The following is a 10,495-nucleotide window of genomic DNA, read 5'->3' on the forward strand; positions in this document are numbered from 1 at the left end:
TAAAAGTGATTCTGATTAAAGCACTTCCTTATCAAATTTAGGTATTTAATAATTTTTTTTTTAAAAAAATCATCTTTAAAATTTCTCTTAATTAAGTGATTTTTAAATTATCACTTCTTTTAAAAATCACTTTTTTATACATGTTGGAGTATCAAAACAACTTTTTTTATATCTAAACACGAAATGAATATTCTTATCTTAAAAGCATTTTTAACAAAATAAAAAAATGAAAAATAAAAAAAATTAAATGCATGCGCGATTTGTATGCATTTAAAAATTGATAAATTAATTTTTATTTGAAACGTATCTTTTGGAGATCGTAATCGGCACTCTCGAACAACTCTTCTCAATTTGCATGGCCAAACACAATTCATGAATTGGAAAATCAAAGGCTTAGCAACAACCAAATATATGGTGGGTAAGACTAAACCCTCTCACAACAACAAGTGGTTTTGCTTCCCAAACCCCAAAGCCATACACTATAAATTATTATTTTAATAAATAAATTAATATTTAAGTAGGGAGTAGGGAGTAGGGATGTAAAGTAAATGGGCATCGAAGTTCGAGCTCTTTGTCACACGTCATCCTCATCCATCAACTCCAACGTGGGGCCCTCCTCCCTCCCTCCCTCCCACCCTGGCCCCTCCCCTCCAATTATACAGTAGCTTCTGGAGCAGGCCCGTACCATAATCCAGTGGTCCCTACCCTTCTGGAGATAAGCCTCCAGATTTCTATTTTTATTTTTATTTTTCAAAGTAATTTATCCATCCTAATAATAGTGGCCAGCTTTGGTTTGAAATGGACGCTCACGATTACTCCGAGAAGAAAAAGTGGGCCCACAGGGATGACTCAGGTGTGAAGTGGGGCTGTAAACTTATTCTTTTAAAATTAAAAAATAATTTATATTTTAAAAATATGAATATAATGCCCTATTTTTATCTCATATTTTTTTATATATGACAAGAAGTAGGATAAAATGATGGAGCGTAGCGTATGGGAGAAGGAGGGGGGCTTTGCTCAGAGAAATCAGACTGAAAATGAGTCTAAAGTCACCATCACTGCACAAACTTTCTCTTTTACTCTCATGAACCACCACGTCATCCAGAACCTCACAGCCTGGCAGCCCTCCATCTCAATGCCCACCCAACCTCGTCCTTCCACGTGTCACCCTCTGAAATGGACACCTCTGCTCCTCACAGCTGTTCTCCTCCTTCTCCCACTATAAATTTCTCCCTCTCTCTCACTCTCTCACTCCAATACAAAACATCAACATGGCTCCAAAATATGGCTTCAGGTATGGGTGTCTCCTGTATCTGTCTTGTTTGCTGGCATCGTTCGTCGAGCCCGCCATGGGCTCTACGAGGAAGCTCTCGGCTCTGGTCGAGGAGCAGCCGTTCCCGATGAAGTACCACAACGGAGCTCTTCTCAAGGGCAAGGTCACCGTTAATCTCGTATGGTACGGCTCTTTCTCCGCAATCCAGCGGTCGATCATAATCGATTTTCTCGAATCGTTTAACAGCCGCACACCGCCGTCGCCTTCTGTCGCGTCGTGGTGGAAAACTACTGAGAAGTACCATGGCGGCTCCAGCGCCGTCGTGGTGGGGAAGCAGGTGTTGGACCAGAGGTACTCGTTAGGGAAGGTTCTAAAGACTTCTCATCTCACGGCTTTGGCATCGAAGCCCAACTTCATCGGCTCAGTCACTATCCTTCTCACGGCGAAGGACGTCGCCGTGGATGGGTTCTGCATGAGCCGGTGCGGCACCCACGGATGGACCCACTCCGGGAAGGCTCGATCGGCGTACGTGTGGGTCGGGAACTCGGAGACCCAGTGCCCGGGTCAATGCGCGTGGCCGTTCCACCAGCCGATGTACGGCCCCCAGACGCCGCCTCTGGTGGCTCCGAACGGCGACGTGGGAGTGGACGGGATGGTGATCAATTTAGCCACCCTTCTGGCCAACACCGTGACGAACCCCTTCAACGGCGGGTACTTCCAGGGTCCGCCGACTGCGCCGCTGGAGGCGGTGTCGGCGTGTACGGGGGTATTCGGGAGCGGAGCGTACCCGGGATATCCAGGGCGGCTGCTGGTGGAGAAGAGCAGCGGGGCGAGCTACAATGCGCAAGGAGTGAATGGGAGGAGGTACCTGGTGCCAGCGATGTGGGACCCAGAGACTTCAGCATGCGCCACGCTTGTGTAAAAGTAGTAGGGAGTGTGTAGATACTGGTGGCTTCTTCTATACGCAAAGTCTGTCGTGTTGCTTGACCTGTAAATTGCCTTGCCTCCCCCAAAATGGAAAAGAACAAAAAAAAATAATAAAGTGGAGAGTGTTATAAAGTTAAGGACATAGGAATTGGCACGGGAAATGATTATGAATGTGTATGGATTGACGATGATGATGGGTGTGGAATAAATAAAGGAGTGGGCAGCTTGACCGACCACGTTCAATTGGAGTGTTGTTAGGGCAAGGATTTTGGTGGGTGGGTGGGTTTAGTATCAAATCCATGAAGGAGATGAGTGGAAGTGGAAGAGAGTTCATGATGAAAATTCCAAATTAATTTTAAAATCAAATGAGATGATGATTGTTGCAGAGGAATTATGGTGGGCCGAGGGAGTTTGTTAGTGAAAGTGTTCACTCGTTCATATCTGTCATTGGATTGCTCCCCTCATACTCCTTTCTTTTTCTATGTTTTACTTTCAAATATGGGTGTATTAATGAAAAATAAAAACACCTTTTGTACTAAGAGTGTTTTTGAAAAACATTGCAAAAGGAATCGTAGTCTTCTTCTTCGTAGTCTGATTTTAATCTTTTTTTTTTTTTAATATTTAAAATTTTTTATTATTTGATTGAAAGATTAGAAATATTTTTTAAAATTATTATTAAACATATTTTTATTCTAATCCTTACTCTCAAATAAAACAAATAATTTTTTTTAAAATCACTCCCCCAATCAAACAAAGAAGATATTTTCTTGAGGGGTAGATATTTCCAAGTGCCAGTAGTGATTTTGAGAGGAGCAGGTGTCAATTAATTTGGGTAGTTAGAGAACATAAAAAATCAAAATTTTGGGTTTAACTTTTATCATTATTATATATAATGATAGTATAATTTGTTATTTAAATTTATTATTTAAAATAAAAATAATTTTAAAAAATATTTTCAAAATATCATTTATTGTTTTTTTTATTTTTTTTTATTCTAAATTTTAATTTTATTAAGAAAAAAATAAGTTTTATAATTAAATAATAAAAATGATGATTTTTTTTAAATGTAAGGAAGATAAAATATTTAATTTTTCATTGAGATTTATCTAAAACGAATAAAAAAATGATAGAGAATATTTAATTATTTTTTATTTTTTATAATAAAATAATTTTTAAAACTTATATGATTTTTGTTTCCTTATGCAAAGTATTTTTTTTTTCTTAATTTTCATGTATAGAATTTTTTTTTACCATAAGATGAGCGAGTCTTCCTAATAATTATTCCGTCCAACCTACCCTACTGGGTACCAAGATGAAATTGCCATGAAGAAATGGCCACCCCATTGAAAGGAAATGGGCATTTGACATGGAAAGTGACATTGACTTTAAGAGTACTTTGAATTGTTCAAAACCGACATATGCAGTTAAGTAGGGAGGCCCTAAAACACCCACCAACATTGAACCAATGACACTTAAACCTAGTCTATATAGAGGGATCCATGCAGTTAAGTAGGGAGGCTCCAAAACACCCACCAACATTGAACCAATAACACTTATTGGGTCAATGCCACTCAATAAAAGTTGCCTAGGTTTATTGACTTAAAAACTTTATTGGGTCAATGCCACTTAATATAAGTTGCTTAGGTCTTAGCATTTTTAGTATTTTAGTTTTCTAACAAAACCTTTCTATCAAGTAATTTCTTTAAAAGTGTTTTTGGGATAATCATATATAAAGTATTTTTTCAGAATATGTTATAAGTAATTTTTAAATTTTTTTGAAGGTGTTTTCTAAATTTTATCAAATGACTTTTTTTTTTTTTTTTTTCAAAAAACAATTTTTATATTAGAAATATTTTTTAGATATGTTGTTAAGTGGACTCTTAGAGTGCATTTTTGTAGTATTTTTATTTGAAATACTTTTAATTGAAGTGTTTTTTAGAGTGTTTTGGGATAATCACATCAAGAACTTGGAATCAAATCCAATTAAATTATAATATTATATAAAAAACGATTTTAAACATTTCAGAAGGACAAAAAAATTTAGTAAATCAACAAAATCAATTCTTCAAAAGAAGTTAAAAATATAGTTTCTAAGTATAGTTTTGTCAGATGACATATTGTTTTAAATATTTTTTATTTTCAAATTAAATATATTAAAAAGAAAGTAACCGGGTCCTTAATTTTCTCACTTTGTGAATTTTTGTAGGATTCAAGAATATTTATTAATTTCTTTTAGGAATAAAATTTTATTTAAGGACTCAAATATGAACAACTACTTTTCCAACTTATTCCCTATAAATTATAATATGCTTATATACCATGCAAAACATTTAAAAATATTTTTTATCTTATTAATTATTGCTTATCACATTAAAAATACCTGAAATTTGTTCAAAAAAAGATAATATGTGTACAATAAATTTTGAAAATAAATAAATATATTTTTTTTGTGATTTTTATTAAATGTTACTATTTTAAAGAATAGAAAAATATGCAAAGAAATTATTGGATTTTTTTTTTCTTTTTAAGTTTTTTTTATTTCTCAATCTTTTCAAAATTTTTAACAAAAGAATAATCATTTAAAATTTTAATTTAAATATAAACTTTTTTAATTAGAAAATTTTGAGATATCTTTGAATGTTTATTTTAAAGCATTCTAAAAATTAATTAAAAATATAAAGAATATTTTGAAACTTTTATATTATACATAAATGGATTGTATTTTTATAAAGAATAAATAAAAAAATTGTTCCTAAAACCAATAACTATTTTTCATATTTAAATTATCAATTAGAAGTGATTTTAACAATTCTTTTTTTTTTTTTTCAAATTTGGGTTTTGAAGAAATAAGAACTCATTTTTCCTAAACATGAAGTGAAAAATATATTTTTATATATTTAAAAAATTTTAAAACATTATAATTATTTTTATCATTGATAAAAGTATTTTATTTTAATTATAGAAATTAAATTCAATCCTATGTAATAATAGTTTTTATTTCATTTTTTAAAACTTTTTTTTCTTTTAACTAATAAATGCTAAAAATAATTTTTATTTTTTAATGAAAGATGAATTTCATGTTCAATCCAAGAGCAAATCAAAACTTGTGGGGCCTATAGATGAAATTGCCATGAAGAAATAGCAACTCCATTGAAAGGAAATAGGTAGTTGACATGGAAACTGGCACTGACTTATTAGACTACTTTGAATTGTTCAAAACCAACTGGCATAAACCTAGTAGGGATCCATGTACTTAAGTAGGGAGGCTCCAAAACCCACACCCACCAACATTGACCCAATAACACTCTTATTGGGTCAATGCCACCTAATAAAAGTTGCGTAGGTGTATTGACTTAAAAACCTTATTGGGTCAATGCCACTTGATAAAAGTTGCCTAGGCTTTAGTTTTTGTAGTGTTTTAATTTTCTAACAACGCCTCTCAATTATTTCTAGTGTTTTTAGTGGAATTAATTTCTCTTAAAAGTGTTTGCAAAATAAATAAATAAATAAAAAATCATATATTCGAGTGTTTTTCTAAAAATTGTTATAAATGATTTTTTAATTTTTTTAAAAGTACTTTCTAAATTTTATCAAACACTTTATTTTATTTTATTTTTCAAAAACACTTTTTATATTATAAACATTTTCTAGAAATATTGTCAAGTGGAATCTTAGAATACATTTGGTAGTGTTTTTATTTGAACTATTTTTAATTGAAGTGTTTTCTTTAGAAATGTTATGGAGAATCACCTCAAGAACTTGAAATCAAGCACAACTAAATTATAGTACTAAAAAAAAGATTTTAAATATTGTTTTATGCATTTCAAAATTTCAATATGATCTTTTAAACAAAAATTTTTTTAGTCCATGTTGATTGCAAATTAACAAAATCGGTTTTGAAAAAGATGTTAAAATATAGCTTTTAAACATATTTTTGTTAGATGACAAACTATTTTAAGTTTTTTTTTTTTTTTTTAATTTTCAAATTAAATATATTAAAGGAAAAAATAACATAATCCCTGATTTTCCAACTCATGAATATTTGCAGGATTCATAGGATCATGTCCCCTAGGAAGGCCACCAAACCTTTTAAGTCCTCTTCCCAATCTTCTAAGAAGCACCAAAACCTAAGAATTCCCAAGAATCTTCTAGTAGTTTAAGCACAAGAAAACTCCCTTAAGTGTTTAGGTTGAGCAGGTAGAAAAAGAAGAAAGATAATTTTCCCTTTCTTTTCCTATTCCTACCTCTTTTGGTCCTATTCAGACTCAATTCTTGAATAGGTTTTTATTCCTTTATCAGGATCCTTTGGGTCAACTTAAACCTATTAATGCTTTGCATTTTCCAGCAATTTCAAGGTCTTAGACCTTTAAAGAAATCATTTAGTCTTCTTCCTCTTAAAATAAAATAGCTTCAAGTTATTTGTTTTTAAGAAAATAAGTAGTAGAGGTTGCTAACCCTACACCAATTTCCAAATAATCTTAGTAATGGCAAAAGATTCTTAATCAACCTATTATGGTTATTGAAAGATAATGTTTCAATGAAAACCCAAGAGGATTGTCAAGAAAACTTTTTATGATAATTTTCATTATCCTTTTGGTGATATTTTAAAAACAAGAGAATTTTATGAATTTATCTATGTAGATACTAGATTTGTAAGATTAAGCACAATCTGGATAAGTTGGATAATTTGGAGTTTGCATACTCCACTTACCATATCCTTAAGATCCTCATAGTTGCATTGTGAGAAGGCAATCCTAATTTTCCAAGGGAAATTACAAGACCCTATAAGCCTATATTCTTTAATTACTAGGATTATCAGAGGGTTTGGTTTAATGTTTTTCTCTTTTAGAATAAAAACTTCCATCATTCATGGTTGTTCTATTTCCAGTCCTTGCATAAGCTTTCTTATCCATTCCAATTCCATAGTTGGTGGAATTATTTTGGTCCAACTATTAAGATCATCTCAAAAATCCTTTCTTTAATGTTATGAGATTTTTCATAAATCCTCCATCCCACTAGGGAACTATCAGTTTTGTAGGGAACTTTGGATTACTCCATTCCCATGTCTTGGATCAATTAGGTGCATGCAAATCTTCCTAGGCATTTCTAGATCCTAGTAATAGAAGCAAAAACAATGTTTGAAACAAAAATTGGATCTAGATTGTTTAAAAATCTTACCAAGATTTGGATAGTGGAACTATTAGTTTTGTGGGGAACTTCGGATTACTCCATTCCCAAGTCTTGGATTAGGTGCATGCAAATCTTCCTAGGCATTTCTAGATCCTAGTAACAGAAGCAAAAACAATGTTTAAAACAAAAATTGGATCTAGATTACGGGTTTGAAAATCTTACCAAGATTTGGATGTTATCAGATTGATTTTTTTATGGTAAAGATTGTTGTTAAGTACCCCAAAAATCGAAGACGATCTCGCAAACCCCTAATCTTCCGCCTGATGTCTCTTCCTTAAAGCTTAACATTGAAATGACAAAGATCTTTGAAGGTAGAGGCTAAGGCTCTCTTTGGAATGTAAAGGAGAATGATGGAAGATTGAAGCCTTAACCTCATATAGGATATTCAAAGGATTCCTATTGGACTTAATTGACTTGAGCCCACCTTGGGCTTGGGTCACTTAATTTAACCCAAAAGGTTCCTAATTGATTAATTAACCCAACAAGGTTCCAATTAATCAATTAGCCTAGTTTAGAGATACCATTCACTAATACCTGTGCAATCTTACATAATTACTAAAATACTCTTATGCACATAAGTGAACCAAGAATTGATCCAACCGTCATAAATTGTACCATCAAAGTATATGAGCTTGAAAGAAGACCATTGAGATCCACAAGAAACTGCTAACTCCCTCATAATCCAATTTTTAAGTTGACTTAACATCCTACTATAGAAAGTTAACTATGCTTTAGTACTTTATATATATATATATATTATAATGAGACATTAAGTGCTTAACTTCGTGACTTGCTCTTCACTATATATGGTCTCCCTATGAACTAGTGTTTATAATCTAACAAGGTGAAAACTATCAATCTGTTAAGATTACTTTTACCATCATTGGCTTACAAATTCTTCTATTGTGCGATCAATTAACATGTCTTACCTCTCAAAGAGCTTATGTCAAATTCCATTTAAGGAACTACCATGATCATAGTTTACTTGAATAGATGTCATTAGGATCACCAAAAGGAACACACTATCTCGATCCCGTGATGTTTTTATTAAGAATACATGTTATTACTAGTTTCCATCAATAGTGACTCAATCCATAAGGAATATATGATCACTTTAGGATCTTATTTCATAGGTCAAAGCCACTACTAATTTTGACACAAGCCTAATATTCTCACAAGGTTGAGAGATCATACAACATAACAACTTAGTGAAGTCATAACTAATTGATAGACTTATGTCATGACTCACCATAAGCCCTATCCAATGAGTAATTGTACATTCTAGTGCACTCACCGTGGGACTCTCATCCTAATGCCAAGACCAGTCATCGTTCTAATTAGGAGATAGTGCACTACAACCTCAAATGGATTGATTAAGTCCACAAATTAACTATGAACAAATCATATACTTGCAAGGAATCCATGACTTGGATCTTTTGTGCAACGCCTAATGTGTCCAAGTCATGTATGAGGCAAGAGATGCATGTTGGAATACTCATAAAGTATAATGCATGGAACAAAAATAGATAGAAGTGCAACTAGAATATAATTAAATAAATAATAAAATCCAAGTTTGTTACATCATGTTATGCTTTTAAGGACTTTATCCTAACAAGTTTTTCCCTAACTCTTGTTTTTCTTCATTGAGTTGCATTGGCTTGGATTATCTAATGGGACTACATCATCATTGAAGATGATTCAATGGTTTTTCCCTTCTTAAGAGGGACTTTTAAGATTAAATGGTGGGACATCTTGAAGAATGATTTTTCAACCCTTGTTGTTAAGAAGTATTTTGAAGACCATCCTTAGTCTTCAATCATATCAGAGGAAGAAATGTCTTAGTTCATATTAAGAAGTAGTAGATCCAAGCTCAACCTGCCGCATCCAAGACATTGAAGGAGTACAAGCTCCTCAAAGACAACTTCTCCATTCTCTCCAAAGATGAGGATGAAGATGAAGATTCATAAGATGAAATTGAGTTAAAGACTTTATCCACCAATTATCTCTAAGACTGTGAAAGGTATTCTTCCTCCCATAAGAAAATCAAGGTGATTTATGATCACCAATGGAATGATTACCCTAAGATTAGAAGACTTGAAGCTAACCACCAACATATTTCAACCTTTTTCAAGATAAGATTCCCTATTTTTCTACCTTTAGCATAAGTAAAAACTTCTATAGTAAAAGCAAATAAGATTCTCCATTAAAAACATTTTTGTCTTAGAGTTTTTTTAGCTTTAAGTTATATGGCCTGCACCAAAAATAAGATTATTTTCAAGCATGTGAAGCTATAGTTAAGGTTTCTAGTGATAAGAGTCAAAGGTGCTATAGTAAAAAAATGAATTTTATTGTTCACTATTCACTATTCATGCATGGATATTTACTATTCAAGATTCCTGATTTTTTTATTTATTAATATTTAAGAGGGTCTTGGCCTCAATTGTAAGCACTAAACAATTTCTTTGACCTCAATTGTAAGCACCAAACAATTTTCTTGGCCTCAATTGTAAGCATCAAACAATTTCCTCTCCAGATTTGTAATTCCCCTCTCTTTGATGTAAACTTTAAAGTTTCCAACCCTTTAATTTCTTGTAAGAGCTTTTCATTGTTAGTTATTTCTCCTTGTAAGTTTTCATATATCAAGATGTTACTTAGTTTCAAGTTATAAATGTTATGTTTTCAATTTTCTCATGTATTATTTTAAGTTTTCTCTATCTTTATTGTTTGAATTTTAAGTTTATTTTCTCATTCACTATATACCACATCATCCTGGGTGTTTATAGTATCATAGCCTTGACAATGGATATTGGGTTCATTTTAGACCTTCATTTTTCCTAGGAGTTACGATTTGCCTAAAGGCGATCTACAGGAGCTCATGCTAGTTGAAGGAAGAGGCATTTTAGGGTGGAAATTTTGGTGATTACTCAATTAGGTTTGCAAACCCATGAATAAGCTCTAGATTAAGGCCTAAAATGAGTTCAATATTCAAATCTATGTCTTGGAGATCCACAAATCCTCAAGAAATTATACTAAATAATGTAGAACGATTTAAAAGGATTTAGAAAATTGGAAATTACCTAAGGTTTCCAACCAAGAAATTTATAA

General features: G+C 32.4%; 1 protein-coding gene across 1 annotated transcript; it reads left to right on the top strand.

Moving 5' to 3' along the window:
* Positions 1-1,238: 1,238 nt before the first annotated feature.
* Positions 1,239-2,792, top strand: LOC100263311 (protein EXORDIUM-like 2). Its single transcript, XM_002273280.5, has one exon. It carries the CDS (start codon positions 1,272-1,274, stop codon positions 2,193-2,195), a length of 924 nt encoding a protein of 307 aa, XP_002273316.1. The 5' UTR covers positions 1,239-1,271; the 3' UTR covers positions 2,196-2,792.
* Positions 2,793-10,495: the final 7,703 nt, after the last annotated feature.

The sequence above is a fragment of the Vitis vinifera genome, chromosome 3, assembly GCF_030704535.1.
Source record: "Vitis vinifera cultivar Pinot Noir 40024 chromosome 3, ASM3070453v1".
NCBI classification, from domain to species: domain Eukaryota; kingdom Viridiplantae; phylum Streptophyta; class Magnoliopsida; order Vitales; family Vitaceae; genus Vitis; species Vitis vinifera.

Bases quoted from the DNA above. Each gene is read 5' to 3' on its own strand.
- LOC100263311 (XM_002273280.5), top strand. From the start codon at position 1,272: ATGGCTCCAAAATATGGCTTCAGGTATGGGTGTCTCCTGTATCTGTCT.